The following is a 25645-nucleotide window of genomic DNA, read 5'->3' as shown; positions in this document are numbered from 1 at the left end:
TTGGAGAAAACATTTAAAACATATTTAAATAGCAATTTTGAAAAACTATGCAGCATATGGATTTTCCTTTTGATCTCAAAATGATGACAAACAGACACTTAAATACTTCATAAAAGAAATATTACCAGAAAAATTATAGAAATCTGGCTTTCAACTTTGTCTTGTTCTAATTTAAACAAAATGCAACTTTTCAGAGTCACTCTCCTTCTCCCATGCCCTCCCACCCCCCCTCCCGCCCAAATAAATCCAAACTGGAAACTTCCTTCTCTTTTCCCTCTGTGCCCGGTCTACGCCTGTTTATTTATAACCCGCTGGTCATCCTGAATAAAAGCCTCGAAATATGGACCGCAGGGATAACTTAAGTCCTACGCCTAGAGTCCCTGAAAATCTAGAGAACACCTCCGGCGAATTCGTACTCTTGACTTGAAAGACCAGAGAAAGGAAAGCTGGGAATAACGGCCAAATATTCTTAGACTAATTGACAAAAGAAAAGGGGTGGGCAGGGAGGAGATCTCCATCCCTTAGAAGGTCCCCGCCCCTCTTTAGGTCCCCGGAGAGCCCCCAGTCTCAGGTTGAAAGCATCAACCCGCTGTGGGCGCCACCGCCCCTCAGCAACAGGCGGGCCGCCGGGGAGGGGAGGCCGCGCGCGGGCCCCGCCGCATCCACTGTTCCCCAGCTCCGCACGGTGCCGGGAGCAGGTGGCTGCCCCCCGCGCCGGGCGTGCGCCGAGCCCAGGCCGGCCGAGCAGGGCTGCTGCGCCTGCGGTGGCCCAGGAGGAGGCAGGGAACGCGGGCTGCGGAACGGGGAACCGGGACCCCAGGGCCGCACCGGCAGAGGGGCGTGCCCACCGCCCCGAGCGCAGCGCCACCTTCGCAGCACCGCGCGCTCCTCTCTCCGCGTCCAGAGGCCGCGACACCTAGCGCGGGGCGGCGGCGTGGAAGGGAGGGTTGGGAGGGAGGAAGAGACGGGGAGGAAGCCGCAAGCAAGGCAGCCCCGCTCTGCCGAGGGCCAGGAGAGAAGACTCCCAGCCTTCCCTCCTACCCCGAAACTTTTCCAGTGCACGCGGGCGTGTTCCTCACGGGTTTCGGCGGCTCCGAGTCGCCATCGGGGAGGAGGCTCGGCCAACAAACACGTCCCCCAGCACACAGGCGGAGGTACACAGGCACACCGGGAGGGACTGGGCCTCTCGGGAGGAGGCTGAGGGTATGGTGGCAGCAGACGGCCTCCCAACCGAAAGGGACTCCTCGCGCGCGAGAACCAGTGCTTAAAAACCTGCAAAGCTTGGAAATGTAGCGGTGCCCCAGGCTGTGCGTAACTTTGCCCACTGCGCCCCCGCGTGCAAAGGCGTCCCCGCGCACTCACGCCCTCACCCACCCCACTGTCGGCTGCGGCCCGAGCCTGCCTTTGTATTTCTGTGACCGGGAAAGATGTGCCAATTTGAGCCAAAGAGGGAGGGGTGTAAATTGCGTAAATTCCACTACCTGGCACCCCCAGTTACCGAGGGAGAAGGTCCCGTTCTCCCCGAAAGCGTTCCCTCCTCTTCCCTCGGCCCTTCGGTCTCCAGCTTCATCACTACCGTGGACTGAAGAAAGAGCACAACTATCTCGATGTGCATTTTGTTGTTTTTCTGAGATCAGAACCTTTCCAAATCCTACCCCTCAAAGAGCCAAGTGGGGTTGGAGAAAGGCAAGTTATTTCGGGGGGCAACAGCACCCCTCGCAAGGCGCGCGCGCGGCCTGGCGGGCGCTTAGCCGGGATCCGCGCGGCCGGGCGGAGTGGCTGGATTATGTAAGTAACAGCCCTCCATGTGCTCACCACCATCTGTTAATATCTTGATATTGGAAAGTTCGGTGCCTGAGGCAAAGCCAGTGTTGGCGGCACGGAGCTCCCAGCCTTCTCTTTTCTACTGCAGAACAGGGAACATACCTCCCTTTGATTGTTTTTGCCCACTTCCATAAAATCAAGTAGTCGTTTGCCCCTTCAGTCTCTGACAACCAACCCCTTCATTCCCGGGGGCAGTGTTTGTGGGGGGAAAGAGTGATCTGCTTCGAGGTCACTTCATAGGAATGAATCCTTTTGGTGAATTGATATTTTTCTGACAATTGTAGGTTCTTTTAGGCTCCTTGTGGGTAGGGGCTGTATTATTATTATTTTTTTAATTACTTTTCCTGTCAGCACCTGACCCCAAATTCTTGTAAGGGTTATATTTCAACTTCTATGGAGTGATTCGCCTCTGTTTACTTTGAAAGATGTTGGTTAAACAAACAGCACTCGGGAGGCTTCTAAGCAGTGGGGTTCCCAGGAGAGAAACGCGGCAGCTGCTATTGCTACTGATCTTGTGGCATTTCACTACGCCCCCCCCCCCCATTCAGGCATTCAGAACAAATTCAGGTTGGGCTCGGCGTCACACTGGGCACAGGGGCAGAGGAGGGAGGGAGGGTGGGAAAGGGAGGGAGGAGGGAGAGAGAGAGAGAGAGAGAGAATATGGAGGTCAGTCAGTCTGCCTCTAGACAGCCTGAAGCAGGCCGGCCTGCACCCTGGAACTGGTTTTCCTTTCTTTCTCTTCCCCTCTTCAGGGTGGTGGCGGCGGCGCACAGCCAATGGCCGGTGGTGTTCGGTGTGTGTTCGGGCAGGATCTCCAGCATCCTTCTCCTGAAATCCACGCCCACGTTCATCTCTCAACTGGATCTGGTTGAAATCCCCAGAATTGGTCGTTTAGGATTTGATGACAATTGTTTGCAAGGTTTTAGATTACTTATACTCAGTCTTCCCTCCAATCCCCACCTAAAGGCTTTCAGAAAGAACAGGACAGGACGGGGGAAATACGCCAAGGAAATACCAAGGCGAAGTGTGTTTAACCCAGAACCAGATGCACAAGTGATTACTGCAAGTTTGACTAAGAACACACAGATCATGCTTCAGATAAATAAGCAACCGCAGCCTGCACGGATGGGGCTTGTTGAAGACCGTTCAGAATCTGGGTTAACTTTTAAGTTATTGGGGTTGTATTGGTAGTGTGGCGGAGGAAGGGATCGACCCCTAGGTTTGGCCGCTGGTTTCGGAGATGGAGTTGATATCTAGGCGACTTGTCGTCTCCGGGCTAACTGATGGTTTCTTTCCTATCAGAAAAACAAACCGGGAGTCGACCGAAATAGAGGGCTCCGGCCTCACGCCTTGCTCCAAGGCGGCGCAAAACCCGGGAGAGCGCCGCAGCCCTGGCAGGAAAGGTTGGCCAAGAGCCTGGCTTGTAGTCTCCCTGACAGAAGGGGACAGGACAGGGCCCCTTGCACGCAGCTCACGGAGCTGGGCTGCGGACCGAGCTCGCTCGCCCAGCGTCTCGCGCGCTCCTATTTCAACCATCAGCTCCTGCGTCCTCAAGCGGGCTGCGAACTGCCGCCGCGGAGCGTGGCGAGCCGCGAGCTTCAGCCGCCGAGACTGGGGGTGAAGGCGCTTCCTTGTTTGCTAAGCAGGTTACCTCGACTTCGACTCGGGGAGTGATAAAGGACGTGCTGGGGCTCGGAGGGAACCTTGCCCGTCGTCAGTTCCCGAGAGTTGTGTGTGCAAAACGTGCATCCGAGCGCTAGGTGCAATTGACAAACTTGTGGGCTACATACAATTCAAGCCATTCCTTCCAGGGTCTGAATCTTTCTCTCTCTGTTTTCTTTTTCCCTTCGTCTCCTCCTCCTCTTTCTCTGCCCTCCTCCCTTTTAAATACCAAACTGAGCAGATGGCTTTAAGGGGTGGAGGGCATATATCCTTTGCTCTTACCAGTTTATGTGTTGGCTGGCTCTAACATATATACACACTGGGATACTTCAAGAAAATAATAGGTCAAAAAAGAAGAAAGGCAATATCCTTAATCCAAATTTCCCTGCTTAACAGACCCGCTTACCTCGAAAGGACTCAACCAATAGAAACATTATTTCATACTGCGTCTAATGAGCACGTTGATAGATTACTTCTGTTCCCAGCCTAAATTGTCACATCTAGATTAGAACATTTGATACGATGGCCGATCCCTAGAAGTGTGAGCGGTGTGTTTGTGCGAGTCAGTGTTGTTTCAGGAATGGGGTGCAGGGAGTATCTGAGGGCTACGAAAGGGAAGAAAGGAAGGCTGAAGACGCTCAAGCAGGTCTCTTTTCTTATCCTGGATACCTAACCTGGCCCGCCTGATGTTTCTTCTTTTCAATGTTTGAATCCTGTGCCAAAAGTTTCCTACAGGATATGGAATTGGATCTATTGCTATTATATAAAAAGAAGACATCCATACACTTTGATGAATTTGAGGTTGAAATGGTAAATGTCCTAGGAATTGTGTGTGTGTGTGTGCGCGCGCGCGCGTGTGTTTGTGTTTGCAGAAGTTGGTGGCAGTGTTCGGCCCGCGTACTTGTAACACACCTGATAAACACCCTGTTGTCACGATGCAACCTGATTCAACCTTTGATCTGATTAAATTTGAGGGACACATGGAAAATACTTGTTCCCATCCTACCTGAGAAAATGGGTGTCTAATCGACTAGGTAGGAATGTTTCTGCTTTGCAGCCCTTGCAAATCTTAGCTTTTATAGGTCCTTTAAGTCCTAAACCCAGTTGCTTTATTAAAAGCCATTTACTACGTAGGGAGAAGAGACGTCCTAGCTGCGGGGCTGGAGGCTCCCTCCTTAGCTTTTGTAACTTGCAAACCGCAAAGAGCTCTTTAATAGCTCCATTATCTAAAGAAATCTTGCTGGTTATTTTTCATCCAAGATATGTCAGACCATACTGAATTTTCTATATAGCTTTATGTTGAAGCTCGAAATTTAAGAATTTGAAATTTCTTACCTAATAAATTTTAAAGTTTGTCACCCAGGCGTCGTAACTGTGTAAATCCTGTTTGAAACTTAGCTCTTTGGTTATTCTGGGGTGAGTGAGTGAGGGGTAACTGCTAGGTACTGTTTGGTAACATTTTCTTTAAGGCTGCTGTATCTACCGGCCAAATAACGTTGATAGAGGTAACTAAGGGCTAAGATTCTCCTTCCTAATAATTTTGACGGGAGGTTGGCTGGGATTCAGCCAGTGCTGGTCTCCTAATACCAGATGCAGCGGAGTCGGTGTGGGAAACCTCTGGCATCTATATATTATTTAATCCCAAACCTACCTGTATTTTAGTGTTCACCTCCCCCTTAGAAGCCTGCAAGAGTAACATGTATTCTTGATACCACCTATGATCCTTTTAAAGGTGGAATGATTTAAGGACCCCCCCCACTCCCTCCTCTGATACCACCCTACCCCTAAAAAATACACTTTTTCTCCAATATACTTTTCCGTGCCTTCCTTCACCGAAGTCCGAGGAGCACTCACTCGCTCGGCCACTGGGGGATCTGGGAAATGAAGGGGGGTGGGGGGTGGAGGGGAGAAGACCTGCGTCCTGGCAGAGCGAGTGTGAGCCGAGCGCCTCTCGCGCCGTCGCCCGCTTTGCATAGTGCCCGCAGATGGCTCGCTCCGGCCCCGGCGCGGCGATCCAGCGGCCCCGAAGCAGTGGCAGGGTGGGGGTGGGGTGGGGGCCGGAGAAGGAGGCGGGGGAGGAGGAGCGCGGGGCCCCTCTCCACTCCTCTTTTCCCAGCCCCTCACCCCCACCCCTTTTATATATTTTTTTTCCTCCTAAGTTCTCTTGCCTCGCTATCCCCCCTTGAATCCGAAGGCGCCTCGCGATTGGGTGTTGGGACCGGGTACGTCAGTTAGACTGTGACGTGCAGTCTTCCTGTTTCCTTCAGCTGTGTCTTAAAGTAAATCTTGTTGTGGAGCGCAGCCCTCAGCTGAGGGAGCGCTCTGAAATAATACACCATTGCAGCCGGGAAAGCGGAGCGGCGCAAAAGAGCTCCGCCGGTCCGCCTGCTGCCGCGCCGCTCCGCGCCTCTCCTCCGCGCCTCTCTTCATCTCATCTGCTCTGCTCTGCTCTTCTCCTCTCTTTCCTTCTCTCCTTCTCTCTTCTCTCCTCTCCCCTCTCCACCCTCTTCTTTCTCTCTCTCTCTCTCCACTCTCCCCGATCGCTGGCTCGCTGTCGCACAGACTCACCGTCCCTGGTCCAATTATCATATTCATCACCCGCAAGATATCGCCGAGTGCGAGCGCGCGCGTTATCCTCTCTGTCGGCAGGGGAAAAAAAAAAAAAAAACAGGCTCGGTCCCCCCGCTCTCTGCACCGCGTAAGTATCTTCTGTCCCCTCGCCAGTCCCCTCCCCTTTTCCAGAATCACTTGTACTGGCTTGTTCTTCAATGGGGGGAAGAAAAGAGACTCCCAGGACTTACACTAGTGTAAACATTTTTTTTTTCCAGGACAAAATGGTGTTCTTTAAATGAATCATAATCAAATAGCCTCTACACAGTTTCTGAGCAGGAGCCTCAGTGGGACTCAGCGCTCCCCTCCTCCCAGTTCCTAAGAGTAAGTGATCCGCTCGGCTTTTATTTCTTTCTCTTTCCTGCTGGTGGCTGGGGGGTGGTGTTGGCGGCGGGGGCAGGCTGGTATTGCTGGACTTGTCGCTGATCTTGTCACCTTTTGTGTACTGTGTCTGGGCTGCGCGGGGGCGTTTGCTTCCTTTGCTTTTTCTCAGGCCCTCTCTTCTCAGGAGAGAGGACCGCGCGGGGGACGGGGTCGCTTTTTGTTCGTCTGGGGTCCCCGCTTTCCGCCGAGCCTCATCCTTCCCATCTCCCCCCGGTGAAAAGTCCTGGGCTCGTCCCCACGTCCCTTCTCTTTGTCTAGTTTATTATAGCTGCCTTTCTTCCAGGCTATTCCAATTTGCTTGTCATTTGCATACCTTTCACTTCTCCTTTTTAACCCCAGCGGAGGGCCCGAGCGGAGGGAGGAGGAGAGCGGGAAGAGGGGGGCGCTCTGTTACTTTCCTCTCTGAACGCTGTCGAAGCCGAAATGTTGAAAGCGGGGTTGGAGCGGTGGAAAGATGGTCCTGGGAAACGAACGCGGCTCCCCTCTCCTGAGCTCCAGGGAACCCGGGGTAGGTCCAGCAGAGTGGGATGTGGAGTCTCCGCGAGCCCGCGGGGGTCGTGGGGCGGAGGGATTGGTTCTCCGGCGTGGCCGGAGGAAGGTAAGATCGTGGTCCGGGTGGGGGGTGTTCTTGAGCAGCGGACTTGTGAGGCCGAGACTCTCGCAGTCATCGCCGGCAGGCTTTGGGGTTGGACTGCTAAGATCTTGTCTTGACTGGGTGGTACCTCTACAGTTTTGCCCCAGGGTGGAAGAGTGGGGGGGGGGGAGGAAAGGAGAAGCGAGCGTAATTGTTACTGGGAAAGAAGAGTGAGGAGGACGGGAAGAGCTGCTATCCTTCTGAACAGACAAGGAAGGGGGTCCAAGGTGGGGTGGCGTGGGGGCGGCGGCATTAAAGGGGAGACATCACCTAAAGTCCAGTTTAGCAAGTTGTTGGTTACTCTGTTGTGCCAGCCAGTTACTCCCCCTGTTAAAACTGAACGCTGCTGGAGAGTGTGGATTTGGGGTGGGGGGAGCAGGGAGAGAAGGGGGGAGTAGCTTTCCAGAGACTGGACGTCTCCAGCCACCTCACGAGTCTTTGGAAGTTGGGTCCTCCAGGCCGGCAGAGAAAAGAACCAGGAGGAGGCGCTGGGCGGTAGTCTTAAATAGCCCAAGGAGGCAGGTCAGAGTGTGAAACTACTGCTGTTCTTGGCAACCCAGAACCCTGCTCCGCCTAGGGGGAAGCTGGGAACTCACCTGCTAGTTTTAATTTTTCCAAGAAGGTCTGTGTCGTCTCCTTGAGCTTATAAAAACAGAGCAAGTACAGGATGGCCTTCTCTCAAAGTCAAGGCTAGAAGTTTCTTCTCTTGTGTGCTCTCTCTCTCTCTCTCCCCTCCCATCTATACCCTCCCTTACAAAAAAAAAAAAAAAAATCATTTCCTTTCCTGTACTAGGTAGACAGAAGTCTATTAGCAGAATGCGCATGAGCAGGGCCTGACAGGTGTGTTGTGTCAAGAAAGACAGGTGCAAATTTCCTCTGTGTCTGTGTGTGTCTGTACAGTTCCAGACCACAATGCATGCCCCAGGGTTGTAGAGATTTATGAATTTATGGCTGCCCTGGTTAATAGGATTGTCCAGGCTAATGGGAATGGGCTGTTGTTATGTTTTGAACCCTGCCACGTGAGTTGTTTGGTTGGGGGTAGGGGACAAGTTGGTGTGTGTTTGTTTTTCTTAAGGATGTTGGCAGGCTGCTGCTGAGACTGTGTCTCAGCCTCCTGTCTGCCAAGCGGCTGAAAGTACCCCCACTTCAGGCAGCAGGTGGAGAGAGATTGACTTTCTCTTTGCTTCCGTCCAGTTTCTGTCTATCTCCCAGGTCTGTGAAGGGAAGGGGGGTGAGAGCTGTCTTTTGTGTGTGTGTGTGTGTGTGTGTGTGTGTGTGTGTGTGTGTGTGTGTGTGTGTGTGTTTTGGACAGCCGTAGGTGGTGTGGGTAACTGCCAAGAATACCAAAGTCAGTTTGAAAGTGTTACTGTTGTTAAAGCTTATCTTTCTAGCATGCTTTCTCTCTGCCCAGAAAGAATAGGTATGTGCATAAACCCTTTCAAGTCATATGTTAAATATTCTCATAAAGTAGAATGAGCCTGTCATTGTACCAGACATGTGCCAGATGTCCTAGTTATTACTTTGACGAGGAAGGAAAATCTCAAGTACGTGAGAGGTAACTGCTTTTCTATTTGATGCAAGATGCGGGCAGTCAGTTTTATGAAGACTTTCTTGTAAGAAGTTCGGAGTATTTTCAAAATGAAATGGGCTGTGTGTGGTAAGGAAGCAAAAGGAGAGTATTTGAGTTAAACTGTCATGCAACATAACATGGCTATGTTTATATAATGGTAAAATACATGAAAGTAGGGGCTGTGGCTTAATGTGTGAGGGAAGATGTTTAGAATTCAATATAAGCACTGTATCTGGATTCTTAACCCTTGATCTTTAAATTTTTATTTATTTATTTATTTTTACATAGGCTATTTCTTGAGTTGCACAGAATTAGGTTGGATGGTGAATTGTTTTTGTTGGTTGGTTTTGTTGCTTGGGTGATGATCATTGTTTCATGAAAATGAGATAATATGTGTCATTTATTTTTAGACTTAAATATCAAAGTTTCCGTCCAATACTTTCCTTGGATGCTTTTGAAGTTCTTTCTTAATTAAAATGTCATTTATGGATATGTGTTTTTTTAAATAAGGGTTATCTGTGCTTGGCACTTATTGATATTTTTATGTGTCCATTATACCGAATTCTATTTAGTTTAATCACGACCTTGTGGGGGGAAAAATCATGCATACATAACATGCATCTTTGTTCCCACTTTATTCATATCCTAGTATTGGGCCTCTACAAGTGGCACTTGCAATCCTAAAACATAAGCTAGCTGCCAGGCTTGATGTTTATTTGTTTAAAGTGAAAATAGGCCATTTTTCTCTGAATTTCTTTTATCATTCCAGAAATCATCTTGCATTTGCAACTGCTACTAAGAGAAATTTTTTAGGTGCAGGATTAACAAAAGAAATGATAAAATATTACTGATTTCATAATATGAATGTGGATTGTGTGTGATATGTTATTATAAGATTCTGATTAAGTACCTGTATAAATTGGAAAGGACATATAAATAAGAAATTTCTCAAACCTTATTGCCTAGTGTATTCTAAAGCTTCAGAAAACATTTAGAGTATTTCAAATTTAAACGAACAGAAAAAAAATGTGTTTTTCCTTGAGATTATTTCTCTGATTTATTAATGTGGTGATTATTACTCTTTAAATAAGTAGAAATGTCTATTTTCAGCTTTTCTTAGAAAATGTTTTGTGTTCATTTCACTGGTGAAAAATGTATGGAATTTTTGATAGGAGAGAGGAATTTTAAATTAAATGATTATGATTTGAGAACTCTATTAGGATAGGTAATTTTTTAAATCTGATATGATTTTGACAATACAATCTTAATTCATTGAAATATGAATTTACATCAAGTTCTTCAAAATAAACGTCAAAGGTTTTCTTAATCTGACAGTAGGCTTAAAAAGTTGCAAATTAGCAAAAATGAACTCTTGAATATAGTGAAGGGGACATCTTAATGATTTGGGGCTGGGCGGTGGGGGTGAAGTTACTTCAATAAAATCATCAGATTTTTCCCTTTGAATTACTGATTTCCAGACTGATTTATTAATGATACCCCATTTGAAATTTCATAACCAGGTTGATCCAGGTAGATGAGAGTCTCACTCGAAGGCTGTTTTCTAAAAGAAGTAAAGTGTAAAGCTTGAGCAATTTCTTCAAAATAATTTGATCAACAAAGACAGATAATCTAAATAATCCAAACAGAAAACCATGCCAATCTAACTTTTCCCCTGTCTCATACTAGATTTGTCTGAACTATCTGGATAATTACTGTAATGAAACACTTCTTTGTCCAGAATCTGGACTCCAGATAGATGCATAAAAGTTGCACTACCCTCCCCAAAATAAGTTCTTTATTAAAGTAAGAGCATTTACTTCACTCTGAGTGTTCCCTCAAAATTCGTCACTGGAATTTTTTTTCTACTAACATTAAGTCATCAGTTTCCTTAGGATTATATTAAAGGGAATATCAGATCATTCCAATTTCAATGAAGAATCTTTTGGGAGTAGTTAGAAATTGACTTTATTATACCTGGATGTTTATTCTCATGTTTTTCTAGGATGAATCTGCTATGTTAAGATATCTATTGCATAGAAATTATTAAGGCATTTATGCAGTTATATGCCAACAAAAAATAGTTAATAGTAAGAAATATTCTCTGTAGATTTTTATTTTAATTAAAGAAGAGTTTATAGGGGTAGAATATGTATATATGATCAATAATACATTTGGGTTCAAATTCAGCATCAGTATTTTTCTGCATATTTGCTGATATTTGTGTTCACCTCTGCTGAGCAAGAGGTTTCCTATTGCCTGGCTAAACTCAAAATTAATGTTAAAATTAAAATACGGGAAGATAATGATGCTGGGGGGAAATAGAGGCAACAGGAAAAGAGGAAGACCAAACATGAGATGGATTAACTCCATAAAAGAAGCCATAGGCATGAGTCTTCAGTTGCTGAGCAGAGTTGTTGAGGACAGGACATTGCAAGCATCATTCATTCATAGGGTCACCAGGTGTCGGAGTTGACTCAACCACACATAACACACACAAGAATCAATAATAATTGTAGCTGAAACATTCTGGCTTAGTACATATGTTGAGAAATAGAGGACTTCTGGAAATCTTAGTGGACAGGACAGTATCAGTGGTAAATTCCTTCTATAGCATTCTCTAAATTCTAAATAGGGAAATCATGGAAAAGTGTTTTCAAGTGATTGAATTTTTAATCATTTAACAGTCTGTTTTCTTATTTGTTAAATGTATTAACATACATATCTTGTTTATGAAACATTATGCTAGTAAAATAATGTGTCAACCATTTATGATTATTTAATTTTGCCTGTAGCCTCCATGCGTTATAAGGCCAATATGAACTAGTACCTTTATTTTTATGTTTAGGTCTAAGCTATATGGAGGGGATATATCTCTTCTTGCCTATTAATACAATGCCTAGTCTTGCTGGATTATATAATTTTTTCCCATTTGTTTCATCCTATTTATTATGTCTCAGCTGGACATCTTACAACAAGACCTAAAAGTAATTAAATTCTCTTAGCCCACAACAGAAACAGATCATTGTTTAATCTAAAAACGCTAACTGGTTGAAAGAGAATTGCAAAAAACCAGAGTAATTTGGTGAATCTGGAGGCAGTTACAGGATATTTTGTTCTTGAAAGACCCAACGAGCATGTTTAACACTCTTCTCCATGGAAGATGAGAGCATCATTTCTCTCCACCCTGGGAAGAGCATAGCCCTCCTCTTGGCTCAGGCATGAGGCAGGGATGCAGCTGTTGATACCTAGGCTAGAGGAGAGGAAGTGCAGTTGACGCAGAGGTAAATGGCAGCTGGGAAGGAAGGATGCCTGGGGATGACCTTGTGCTCATCTTTTACACAGCATGTCATTTCTGAGCCTCTGGTGCAGAAGTGCTCTTCCCATAGCAAGGATGGGTAGGAGGAAAACCCAGTGTGGGTGTGAAGGTGAACAGGGGGACAGAAAAACATTGCAGAAAGTTTGTCCAGTGTCTCCACTGGAGACCCCTGTGCTTTTGAGGCGATATTACAGAGAAAAGGATTTGTACACACAAAGTAAATAGGCAAACATTTTAAATAATGACAATGAACTCTATTTTTGGAATGCTGATATGCATGCAGAAAAAGACCTCTCCTTCAATATGCACATCTTCCTGAGCTTTGAAATAATTCAAAGCTTTTTTTCTTGTTTGTCTCAGTCTTTCCTTTTTATTTCTCTCACCTGACAGCTATACCTGGTTGATCAGATTTAATATGTGAGTGAAAGACTTGTCATTGCATTTCTGTATTCCTGAAACCATTTAATTTAATATGTGAGGGGTCGCAATTATTCCAAATTTGATTCTCAACCCTATATTGAAGTTATTGAAGACTGTTTCCATTCTAAATTCAGGAAATTTCATTCTGAGGCATAGAAAAAGTATTTTATTCTCAAGCATACAAAAATATATAAAGAGGCAGCATACTGCTTTCATGATACTCTAAAACAGGCTCTTTTAAAATGTTTTATTTTTTTCTATAGAAGCCAAGAGCAAGGACTGCATGATGAAATCTTTCTCACTTAAAAAGAAAAAGAAAAAAAAAACACTGCTATCTAAGCAGTGAGCATTTTCTTGATTTTCACAGGTTATTTCATGCTGAAATTATGCCTATTTGCATGGATAGTCATTCTTTAAAACTAGCCACAGATGCAGTCCTAGGGAGCACGTAGATGTTTTTACAGGTGAACCGAAAGAGATGGGAGCTGTTCCAAACACTCTGCACGCTGCCTTTGGCAATAGACCCTGTTATTGTGAAGATGTGCTCTGTTAAGCAAACGTGAAGTTTAATATTGGATAAACCTTGAGTGAAAAAAAAAATATTCTCCTTTTCTTCATAAAATGTTCAATGTGAGCAAAAAAAGATGTGACATCTTATATTTATGCCAAATTTGGGGTCAGCATCACCAGCCAATAATAAGTCACAAAATATGTCAAGTGCCTTTTAATAAAATGCAAGGAAGGATGTTGTCTTTTTATACTGTGATCTCAAGAAACAATGGAGGTTCATAGGCAAGGAAGGTGTTTCCCTTTCTCATATATATTTGAGTGGTATTATTTTCTTCGTTATACGTCTTTTTTGTTTTCTTTTTCTTTAAATCTAGTATATGAAATAAGATTCATAAGTGGTATGTGTTAAGGTATTTCTTCAAGCATGGGAGGTATTGTTCTGGCAGATTTTAGCAGAAGAAAACTAGTCCTGAAGATGTATTTATCCCTGCCTAACTCAATTTATTGATTTCTAAAGCATAATGTTCTTTTGCAGTGAGTTCAACTTTATAATAATGTAAGTCATCAAAAGGACACCAGTCAGATTTTTAAATATTCTAATATTTACATTAAAAAAAACCCAGATACCATCTTCCAAAGTGATTTTACTAATAAAAATGCATATCTCTGCTCCATAAGCAGACTTGCAATATGAGTATTTTTGTGTTTATTTCTATGTTAAATTGATCATTTATGTTGGAAAAGATGCTGATGGGGGTATTCTCCTTTCCATTTCACATATGACAAAAATATTTTTAAAATCCTTAATAAATTATGTGTTTTAAATATTTGCATTTTTTAGAGTTCTTTCCCTTTCATGGCCTTTAAAACCACAACACTTTTAAGGCAGAGGTGGAATCTCACCTCCAAATTTCACACAGCCTCAAAATTGAACCTTATTTCTTAAGTATAACCCACTTTCATCTTCTTTTGTAATGTGAATCTCAATGCCCAAAATTTAATCAATTGGTTGTCAGAGGCTCTGTACTTATAATCTACTATTTCTTCTGAAGATAAACAGTATCATTTTAGGCATTTGTGAAAGAGAATCATATTACTGGTGCTTAAGCAGTTTTTGCTTTTTTTTTTTTTTTAATCTTAATCCATCTTAAACCAGTGGAGCAGAAATATTTAAAAATGTTTCATTTCAAGCAGAGTGCATAATAAATTGCAATAATTGTAATGTGCCATAAATCCCAGAGCCTATGCATTTTGCATTTGATTCAGGATTGAGGTCAGGAAATTTGGAGAAATTTAAAGAAAATGATTCATCAGTCCTTTTGTTCTGTTGGCCAGGGTCCCGGGATTCTTGAGCTGTGCCCAGCTGACGAGCTTTTGAAGATGGCACAATAACTGTCCAGTGATGCCTGACCATGACAGCACAGCCCTCTTAAGCCGGCAAACCAAGAGGAGAAGAGTTGACATTGGAGTGAAAAGGACGGTAGGGACAGCATCTGCATTTTTTGCTAAGGCAAGAGCGACGTTTTTTAGTGCCATGAATCCCCAAGGTTCCGAGCAGGATGTTGAGTATTCCGTGGTGCAGCATGCAGATGGGGAAAAGTCAAATGTACTCCGCAAGCTGCTGAAGAGGGCGAACTCGTATGAAGATGCCATGATGCCTTTTCCAGGAGCAACCATAATTTCCCAGCTGTTGAAAAATAACATGAACAAAAATGGTGGCACGGAGCCCAGTTTCCAAGCCAGCGGTCTCTCCAGTACGGGCTCCGAAGTACATCAGGAGGATATATGCAGCAACTCTTCAAGAGACAGCCCCCCAGAGTGTCTTTCCCCTTTTGGCAGGCCTACTATGAGCCAGTTTGATATGGATCGCTTATGTGACGAGCACCTGAGAGCAAAGCGCGCCCGGGTTGAGAATATAATTCGGGGGATGAGCCATTCCCCCAGTGTGGCATTAAGGGGCAATGAAAACGAGAGAGAGATGGCCCCTCAGTCTGTGAGCCCTCGAGAAAGTTACAGAGAAAACAAACGCAAGCAAAAGCTGCCCCAGCAGCAGCAGCAGAGTTTCCAGCAGCTGGTTTCAGCCCGAAAAGAACAGAAGCGAGAGGAGCGCCGACAGCTGAAACAGCAGCTGGAGGACATGCAGAAACAGCTGCGCCAGCTGCAGGAAAAGTTCTACCAAATCTATGACAGCACTGATTCTGAAAATGATGAAGATGGTAACCTGTCTGAAGACAGCATGCGCTCGGAGCTTCTCGAAGCCAGGGCCCAGGACTCTGTAGGGAGGTCAGATAACGAGATGTGCGAGCTAGACCCAGGACAGTTCATTGACCGAGCCCGAGCCCTGATCAGGGAGCAGGAGATGGCTGAAAACAAGCCGAAACGAGAAGGCAACAACAAAGAGAGAGACCACGGGCCAAACTCCTTACAACCAGAAGGCAAACATTTGGCCGAGACCTTGAAACAAGAACTGAACTCTGCCATGTCGCAAGTTGTGGACACTGTGGTCAAAGTCTTTTCGGCCAAACCCTCCCGCCAGCTTCCTCAGGTCTTCCCCCCGCTCCAGATCCCCCAGGCCAGATTTGCAGTCAATGGGGAAAACCACAATTTCCACACCGCCAACCAGCGCCTGCAGTGCTTTGGCGACGTCATCATTCCGAACCCCCTGGACACCTTTGGCAACGTGCCGATGCCCAGCTCCACAGACCAGACAGAAGCACTGCCCCTGGTTGTCCGCAAAAACTCATCTGACCAGTCTGCCTCCGGCCCCCCTGCCGGCGGCCACCACCAGCCCCTGCACCAGTCGCCTCTCTCTGCCACCGCAGGCTTCACCACGTCCACCTTCCGCCACCCCTTCCCCCTTCCCTTGATGGCCTACCCATTTCAGAGTCCATTAGGTGCTCCCTCGGGCTCCTTCTCGGGAAAAGACAGGGCGTCTCCCGAATCCTTAGACTTAACTAGGGAGACTACGAGTCTGAGGACCAAGATGTCATCCCACCACCTGAGCCACCACCCTTGTTCACCAGCACACCCACCCAGCACGGCGGAAGGGCTCTCCTTGTCGCTCATCAAGTCTGAGTGCGGTGACCTTCAAGACATGTCCGAAATCTCACCTTATTCGGGAAGTGCAATATCCTTTTATTTTCCCCTCAAGGAAAACCGAACAAAACAGGCTTCCCAAAGGGTCAGGTTTACGCCCTACGTAGAACAGTGTAGATTAGCATCTTCTTAAGAATGCAGCCTTCACTATTACTCAAAGTAACCAGCTTTTATCCACAGGCCTGTGGCACTTCTTAAGACACAAAACCTTCTCGCTCAACCAACATCCTTGCAACCTTCACGGGCTGTAAATTGCCCCAAAGAGCTGGTATGAGATATATGCTGTCCAGCAGTGGCTTTTTCTGCTGTATTATCTTTTTCTTTTTTTAAGTAGAATCAGAAATGGGGAAAGAATATCTTATTGTGATACAGAATTCTATCAGATATTTTTTCAGAGAAGTTAAGTTTTGTAATGGAGTGAGGAGTCAGTTTCCGATCCCTATGATGCTGTGAGAAGAAGTCTCCCTTTAGGCCATGTTCAGGGCTCCTGGGCCATTTAAAGAAGGCCTGATTCGTCTACGGCCATACCATCCTGAATGCGCCCTATCTCGTCTGATCTCGGAAGCTAAGCAGGGTCGGGCCTGGTTAGTACTTGGATAGGAGAAGGCCTGATTCAGCCTGATGAAGACCACTGTGCTGGTGGAAGGAAGATGGATGTGGGTGGGGAGTTACAGTCTCTCTTTAATCTTGAAGTGAGATGCAGTTTTTTTTTTAAAGGAAATACACAGGTACTGATTTATTCAGACAGCATCAGCCTCCTCTCTCTCTCTCTCTCTCTCTCTCTCTCTCTCTCACCCAAGGTCTGCTCTTCGGAGCTGGTGCAGCTGCCTTCCATGCGTGATTAACCTCTGTTCAGCCATACACAGAAATCTTTTGTCCTAACATACACAAAGCAAATTATTTTGGAAAGCAAGAGAGCACAATTAAATATAAAACTCAGCTGTATTCGACTTAAAAATGGCTCTTTTTATGACTCTTTTATATTTTGAACCTGACTTTGATATAGAGATGCCAGTTAGACCTGTCCTGAACTACAGCTATTTTTAACTGATGATTTTTTTTTTTTTCTCTGTAAATTGGTCCTTGCAGTAAATTCTAAAACGTCTTATGTTCATGAGTTTTCTGAGGTAGTAGACTAATAGCATTTGGGGGCAAGTAAGAGGCATGTTTCTTTCATCATAAATTGCCAGATGGATATAAAATTTAGTAATTAAGTTGGCTATTGCTAAATTGAGGATTTTAAGCAATCGTCTGGATGACTAGAAACTGACATTTTAGTATCTGAACCCACTCCAGAGGCTGCCACATAAGTGCAAAGTCCCTGCTCTGGTGATAGTATGCTTTCTTAGGTAGTGAAGGTCGTCCTTCCACCCACATCTTAGGACACCGGAGATTTCTGATAAGGTGAATGGGAGCCACTAGGATGGGACACACCTGGACAAGTAAACACAGTCTCTTGCCATGGTGAGGAAGAAGAAAATCATGTCCTGAGAGAAAGATGTAGAACAACTAGCTATATAAATGGAAACTGAGTCTTGGTTTGGTTGCAGATTTAACTTCTACCTTTCAAAGGCCTAAAATTGAAGCCACTGGTCATGAATCAAAGGTGTGCCAAACACCATGCCTTCCTCGTATGAGCAGGCAATAAACATTGGTCAGAATGATTGGAATATAGTTGTTGGAGATGAGAAAGGCTCAGTGGCTTGAATGTGTTTTTTACCCTTTGCAGGAAGAGCATCTTCTGAGGTTCATACCAGCTACTGTCCAAAGCTAGACCCCCTATCTCCTCAGCAACCCTTTATTCTGAAGCCAATAGTAGTGATGGTGGGTTCCATCCCTTTCTCTCTCCCCCCCTAACACACACACACACACACACACACACACACACTCACACACACACACACACACACACACTCACACACACACACACACACACACACACACACACGAAAGGGACTTGCCTGTTTTGGTGAATATTTGAGGCCAGATTTCAAAGTCTTTTAAGTCCATACTCAACTCTTTAACTCAAGATGCCAATTTATGGGGTTTTTTTTATTAGACTTTTCATTGTAAGCAGATAATTGACTCTTTTTTTTTTTTTCAAGTACATTGGGTTTTCTAGGAAAAAGATCTTTTCGATTGTTTTAAGTGTTGACCAGGCTTATTGTCTCACCCTCTCTAAATCCCCTGAGGAATTTTAAGGATTTGAATGGAAAGAAGTTCTTTTTATTTCTACTTGTATCAAAGGCTTTGAAGAGAATGTAGTTGCCTCTTCTTCAGATGAATAATTTCTTCTTCTCTCTTCTACCAATATAAGTTTCTGTTGAACAGCGATGGTTTTAGAAACACCTGTGTCGTAGGAAATGTCAGTTGCTTATACTTGGAGGTATTTCTTTCCTGTTGCTAAATAATTTGGGCCTCTGGTTGCAATTAATGATTACATTTTCCACCTTCTAGTCTTGGAGCCTCTGTTTCTTTCTCTGTCTCCTCTACCACATCACACTTTAAACCAGTCATCTCGTTGATATATTACTTCTTAGGAAAAAGGTAGGCATGCAACTTTTTCTATAATCTACATAATTCTAAAACCAGTGAGGAGTTGAATGTTTGTTGAGAAACTGGACCCATTTTTCCCCTCCACCATCCTTGTGTAGCCACGAGTTCTTCCCTTGATTTAGCTGAAGGTGTTGAGGCACAATTCTCGAGCATTTAGTTTAAAGAAAGCCCTGGGAATCACGGTGAGTGGTGTCTTACTCTAGTTTTAGGTATATAAACCCATATTTGAACCTTTTCTACTCCTAGAAAAGATCAGTAGAAATGGGATGACTCGGTACCATTACAATTACTGTTACGTTTTTATCTTTAGTTCATGGCTTTCCAAGTTGGAATGAATAATTTAACCCTTAAGGAACATTTCTTCCCTATTCCAAAGGGCATCCTCTGCTTCTCCGAACAAAGTAGCCCAGACAAGAACTACTGAGCTCACCAGCTTATCAGATAAATCTGTTTAAGTTCAGCACAAGCATATATGGTCTACATAACAGAACACACTACTTTGTTGTCCCTCTAAAATAGAAAGGAAATAGTGAATGGGTGCATATTAAACTGAATGGCAGTGCACCTGTTCTCACATCTTGGATATAAAAAAATGTGTTCAGTATCCTTGCAAATGAATCTATTTAATCAAATATTAAGTTTTATTCAAATTCCAAAAGAAACAGCCAGCCAATTGTCTTTCTTCATGATGTTCCTTGTCTTTCATCTTCTTTGCATCTCAAGGAAAACAGCCCTGTGGAGGCCTCAAGCATTTGCATGCACCCAATTAAAGCAGAGAGTAGGATTATAAACCGCTAAAACCTGCAGGTGAAGAAATTGAGCCTGACTCTGAGGCGGCCAGCTTTCCTTACTCAACTCATAGGGAGAATGTTAACAATACTTGAAGAAGTTTAGAAAGGAACATTTTTGGTAATTTGAAACTAAAACCCAACTGGAAAGCGTGGCTTAGAAATGAATTTCTAAAATGTGAAATAATCCAGAAAAGTTGATTTACATTTTTAGAGGCTTTATGGGGGCCCAGAGTTGTATTAGCTATAAGGAGAAACATATATATTAAAGACTAAGGATTCTAGGTTCCTACCATTAAAGTAAATTTTAAAAAAATCCATTCCCGGTTATATAAAATTTCTTAGTCGAGCAACAACTTTTACTTGCTTTATCACTTTCAGGCATGGTGACAGTTTAGATCTTTTCTCCCCATTGAAGGTTTCCCTGGGGGGCAAGCCTCGTAGCATCATTGCAAATCAGAGCAGAATTCTTAGGGTTGCAAAGTGGTTTAGAAAATGTAAGTAAGCATTCCCAATCCGACCGGTTGGAAATGCAGCTTGTGAAATCTCTTAGCCACAATTCAGAGTTCAGTTGGAAAAAAAGAGAATTGTCTTCCTCCTGCCTTCACAATCCATTATTCTCCCATTTGCCTTTTCACTGCCTCTGCTGCTCCTTCCGCTGCTGCGTGTAGGTAAGGTTATATTGTGCTTGGTAAACAGACAACACTCAGAGTCCCAGGTTGTTTGAACACCGCTTTAGGTTCAGCTGTAGCACTCTCCTTCTCTGATCTTTTATATTCCCCGAGCAGATGTCTTTCATTAATTTATGGATTTATCATCTTTTCTTTTTTTCCCTTTTTTCTTTCTTTCTTTCTTTTTTTTTTTTTTTACACCTGGCAGCTGTCTCAAGTTTCAGCAGTTATTGTCTATTTTGCATTACACATAGAATTGAATGTCATCTGTCTTCACAAAGCTATGGCTAAGAGAATTGAGGCAAAGCCACATGAGCTGCCTGGACAGATCTTGTTTGCGTTCCATCCCCCCTCACCCCGCCCCCCTTTACCTCCTTAATATTTATTTGTGCTCATTTTCTTTCCTGGCCTTGAATGGAGCTTAGCTCGTGTTCAGTACAGCTGTATGTTTGCTGAATCTATTCCATCATGAGTCATTGTGCGTGTGTAAGTATCCTGGAAACAGCTAGTGCTTTCTTGGAAGAACAGTTGCTTTTCAGCACAAGCACTTAAAAGGGAAATTAACCAATTGGTCAGTTCAGATTTATTTTGAGGAGGCAAAAAAGAAAAAAAAAAAAAGAAAAAAAGGATTAGCTAACTGTTGGCTTTTCAATGTTTCATTAGCCATTTTTAATAGTTTATTAGAAACATATATTTTTATGGGAATTTTATCTCAATTACACGGTGAGCGAGAGATAAAGATTTATCCTGTGTTCCATTTCAACTGATCGATTCCAAGTATTACCAACAGGAAACGTTTCAAAGCAAAAACAGACTTGAGAAATCAAATCAGAGTAATTGTTTCTTGTGAAGTAAAAAACCTCGACCTCCCTGTCCAAACAAGATAGATAGTTTGCTTTGTCTTTTAAATAAAAAGAACTGAACCATCTTAGCAAAATTTACACGTATGGAAAAGCTTCGGGAAGTTTCGGTGGCTCTTTAACTGTCTCGAGAACCACAAGCCCAACGGTTTGTTTTGCATGAGACCAAATTTTAAAAGATTGGAGATTCCCCCACCCCACCCCATGCACAGTTAAACGTTTGAGGTGGTTGTAATGTACTCATCTGAAAAAGAAAGAAAAAATGATTAGAGCTGAGATCTGACAATGTTTGTTGAAGTTTGGGCCTGCCTAAAACTCTTATCGTGAGGCAATAGGAGACAGCTTGCAACTATTATTTCACTTATCCATTTGGACAGATGGTCCTGAAGGGTGCTCTGCTCCCTTAGTCTTCTCTATCTGTCTAATGGAGGTTACTGGAGGGCCTTTCAGCCCTCTCCTTGGCACAAAAAGTATGTCAGTCATAAATTACCGTCTTTGTAATCATTAAGGATCTCAAACAAAAACACAAGTTCGCTTAAGCTGCTTTGGCTTACAGATATGAAATCAAAATTTCTTGCTTCAGTGTTTATTTTCAGTGGAGGGGGGGGCGGAGAGTGCTCTATTTAACTCTTCTGTTTACAAACCAAGGTGATCTTTCACAAATCTGCATGATATTAAAGGGAATGCTAATCACCTTCTCAGCCCTAACACGTGGTTCAACACCCTGTTATGAGTAGTCCAGAGCTTATGGATAGGGATTTGACGATTCTTCTGCAGTAACTTTGGACTGCCCTCTGTTCTTAAAGATTGGCCGCGCTGTACTTGATGGAGGGCATTTGGAAACCTTTCCCCTTCTGAAATGTCTGTGTTTATTTGACCTTCTTTTTTATAAGGTGTGAAATTTTTGTCGGGTAGTAAAGTACGCACATACACGCACGCATACACATACACACACACATACACACGTGCACATTTTCTTTTTTTTTTTCCCCAGACTCTCTTTTAAGAGAAAAATCCTTAGAGAAGCTTCTAGGAAGGACCCTTAATTGACCTTGTGGGGGACCACATTGATTTTCTCCACGTGCACCTTCATTTCTGATAAATTATAAAGCCATTAATTTGCTGAGGAAATGGCAGGGCCAGGCTGCAGCACAGATGTGACCAGAGCCATCCCAGCTCCGAGTCTGCTGAGGAGTGCCAAGAGTCTGGGAGGGAATCAGGAAGCCGGGATTGTTATGGTTAGCCTCCCGTTCTCTCGGGAACTGTTTTAGTTGCTGCTGTTTACAGATCTAAAAGGTAATGATGTTTCCAGATAAATAGGCCTTCTTATTTGGGGTAAGTGGCCATTTATTGATCTGCTAACCCACAGTTATTGATTTGTTAGCCCCAACCACAGCGCGACTCTCCAAGGAGTTAACTAGAAATCCGGGAGAGGCCAATTGTATTTGGTTTTGGATCGTTGCTTTGACAAAAGCGACAGCCCCTCCCGTTCTCTCTGTGCCAAAACTACCCCCCCCCAAAAAAAAATTTAGCTATTATTTAAAAGAAAACAATTAAAAGAATATAACAATAAGAGAGGAAGAAAGTGAGTCAAGATGCTCCATCACATTAGCACTAAAAGGTAAGATGCGAAGCTTGCCTAACGGTGTTTGAAAGAATGCATTTTGTGTTTTCACGTACATTAGTATCATAATTTAATGTAAACTGCAGAGTGTGAAGAGAAGAATAAACAGAACTGTAATTGTGAAGAAGAAAAAACTCTCATGATAAGAGTTGTGTAGCACGTGTTGGGTGCATTTGTCTCCTTAGCAACAAGTGAACGTATAAATAGCATAAGGACCTCAGACAGGGGCCCTGTTTTGCCAGCCTCATCACAAAGTAGCCCAGATTCTGCAACTGAATTGTGCGTCTTCGCCATGACATTTGGCAATTGCTGACAGGCAGTGGGCATTTTGAGCAAGCAGCAGCAAGTCAGGAATGGGTTCCAGGGCCCGTGCTGGTTACCTTCCAGCATTCCCATGGCTGCTTGGTGGTGGGGAGGTGGTTGGTGTTTGTGTTTAAAGACATGTTTTCCTTAACCAATTGCATCCTACATGCAGGAAGGATTGTCACCCAATCACTTGAAAAAAGCAAAGCTCATGTTCTTTTATACCCGTTATCCCAGCTCCAATATGCTGAAGACCTACTTCTCCGATGTAAAGGTAGGGACATTTTGTGTTCCTAATTTTCCCTCCCAGTTTCTGTGCATGTCATTGTGATTTGAGCTCTTGGGAGTGAATGGAGATGAGTTGCAGAATCAGCTCGTTGATACACCTGTGTTGCAGTCATTTAGCGCACCTGTCCGTCTGTCTAAAGCTGAGCCGGGCAAAGCCCCGGCTCCCCGCTGCATATTAAGACCACCGGACTGGTATTAATAAGTCACATGGTTTCCATGGTAGTTGGGGAAACTTAGCCTCTGTCTTTATATGTATTAGTAACTTCTTGGAAGAAATTTTAGCTGGTACTGAATGGATGTGCTTCAGGGGGTGTTTTTGTCCCTCCCTTCAGCCACAGTAAACTGTTTCTGTTTTTATTTCTGTTAGTTTCCCCATATTTGTGCTTCTGAAAGCAAACTCTAGTACCTCTTTACCCCCCTGCTGGAAAGGAGCGTACATTGAAATTCTCTATGCAGTAGCTGCTTAAAAACAAAAGTGATGATTGTCTCTTATTTACAACTTAATTTGTTGTTGATGTAGAGTACACTGAGCATAAGGAGAATGAATAAAGTGACAGATTCAGGACACATTATTCAAATGAGGATATGAAAGCTGTCGGCCCTACAGCTGCAGCCTCCCTCATTCTACAGAACATGGGGACCTCCTGGTTCTGTGTGTGTGTATGTCTGTCTGTGTGTGTATGTGTGTGGGGGGGCTTTAAGTAATTGTTTGCATCAACTTGATGTTGTGTTAATCATCTGTAACTTTTTAAAACATAGATTGGGTTTTGATGATGATAATGACACGCATGGTATCATTATCCAAGGATCTTGCTAAACATTACATTAGCTGAGATTAGTTTATTAGGGTTGGGTGCTTTCTCCCCCACTCTCCCCTCCCCATTCCCATATGTACAAGCTCTTATTTCTGCCATCAAGAGGATTCACGAGCAGCCAAAACGTGCTCATTCCTCCGCACTCGCCTCCATTCACAGTGTTTTGTGCCCGACGCTCACGCTGGTTCATCGGCCCCCTTTTGCAGGCCAACTCATTTTCAGTTTCCTTCACTGATGTTTTATTTGGCCTTATAAGAAAAGTTCTGTTTTCCCTCCTGTTTGCTTTGAATTGTGTATCAACTTCAGCCTTTTATCTTTCTCCTTCCCTGGCTAAGCTCCTTAAGTGGAAGGCATGTTTTCTCCTCATTCGGTGCCAACAAACTGGGCTGGATGGGAAGGCAGAGGAAAGCACCGGGTACGTGGCTGGTTAGGAACTGGTCAGCATAAACATGGCTGAGTAACACCGTAGCCTTCGTGGGGGACCATCTAAAACAGACAGAGTGACAAAAATAAAGCGAGTTTGTCAACTGGTTGAGGACCAGACAGCTTCTAGAGCCTAGTGGAACTCGGTAAAGTTTTTCCAAAGAACCCTCCCAACATTCTAGTTCCAGGAAGAGAGGGGCAAAGTATCGCTGTGCACACATGCGAGTGTGTGTGTGTGCATGTCCACGTGACCTCCTCCACTCCTCTTATTGCAATGATTTGCAGTGCTGTGATATAATGATGATACCTTATATTATTTATATAGCACCTTTCATCCAGAAGGAGGCCAAAGAGCTTTACAAACTGCATACATAGGGATCACTCACCTACCATTGAAATGCAGCCACCTGGAGGGTGGAAAGCAGCGGCCATCCTGAGCCAGCAACACTACCCAACAGGAGATGTAAATATTAGAGACGTTCATGTTTTTGTATGTGTGTGCGTGTGGCAGGGGAAGGGCAAGGGTGGGGGCGATTGTCGATCTTAGCTGTTGTAGTGCCGTGCAATGTAAATGCACAAGAAGCTGTTCCCATCCCTCTAGAACACATCCAGCTTTTCAAAAGCAATCGCTTACTCTGTATAAATAACAATTGAATACTGAGTCAATATTTTATTTTTAAAAGCACTAATATCCGGATCATGGATTCCTATCCATACTCTACCCAGACTGGGAGAAAAGGCTGTTAAAATTTACGTGAGCCTTCCACTCTAATGGAAGGAAACAGGGCATATTGTGGAAAGCAGAAAATCACTGAAGGTCATTTCTATATATTTTTTTGGAATGAATCATACATTTTTCACTTTACTAATTATGTTGTTTCTTTAGATAGCAATAAATGAATTTGTATTCCCTGAGCTTACTCTAAAGATAACAGAAAGGCATGAATAGAAGAGGAAAGACAGTTCAGACAAGGTGTTCCAGAAACTTTCTAGAAAACGATGACAGAGCATTTTTGAGTTTCTTTAATATTTAGGAAAATACAGAATTCAAATGTTGATAATGTATATACTCATACACATGTATATGATGTTATACTATGTATATAGTAGGTATATGTACATGTGTATATATATATACACACATATATCTACATCTAGATATAGATATATAAATGTGGGTATTTATTTGCAAGGCTGAAATAACTAAATGTTTCTTTCTATAAGAATAGACAATCCAAAATCTTGTATCGATCTGGATTTAAGAAACCACTACAAAATTGAGATGTCTCTA

At 44.0% G+C, this 25645-nt stretch overlaps 2 protein-coding genes across 8 annotated transcripts in view; both read left to right on the top strand.

The window, feature by feature from the left end:
- The first annotated feature begins 340 nt into the window (after positions 1-340).
- On the top strand, positions 341-4844 carry LOC136391967 (uncharacterized). The gene is made up of 3 exons (XM_066363903.1): positions 341-412; positions 613-1154; positions 2577-4844. Exons 1-3 carry the CDS (start codon positions 341-343, stop codon positions 3013-3015), a joined length of 1053 nt encoding a protein of 350 aa, XP_066220000.1. The 3' UTR covers positions 3016-4844.
- Positions 4845-5668: 824 nt separating this feature from the next.
- Positions 5669-25645, top strand: part of PROX1 (prospero homeobox 1) — a 50414-nt gene continuing 30437 nt past the window's right edge. For 2 of the 7 annotated variants that reach the window (XM_066361761.1, XM_066361756.1), the window contains exons 1-5: positions 5715-6184; positions 6315-6420; positions 14266-16059; positions 22997-23102; positions 24680-24817. In XM_066361761.1, the coding sequence (XP_066217858.1) occupies positions 14333-16059; positions 22997-23102; positions 24680-24817 (1971 nt within the window). In that variant the 5' untranslated portion in view covers positions 5715-6184; positions 6315-6420; positions 14266-14332. The other 5 variants (XM_066361757.1, XM_066361762.1, XM_066361763.1 and 2 more) reach the window with 5 other exon arrangements.

The sequence above is a fragment of the Saccopteryx leptura genome, chromosome 2, assembly GCF_036850995.1.
Source record: "Saccopteryx leptura isolate mSacLep1 chromosome 2, mSacLep1_pri_phased_curated, whole genome shotgun sequence".
Classification (NCBI taxonomy): Eukaryota; Metazoa; Chordata; class Mammalia; order Chiroptera; family Emballonuridae; genus Saccopteryx; species Saccopteryx leptura.
This window is presented reverse-complemented; position numbering and strand designations above follow the sequence as displayed.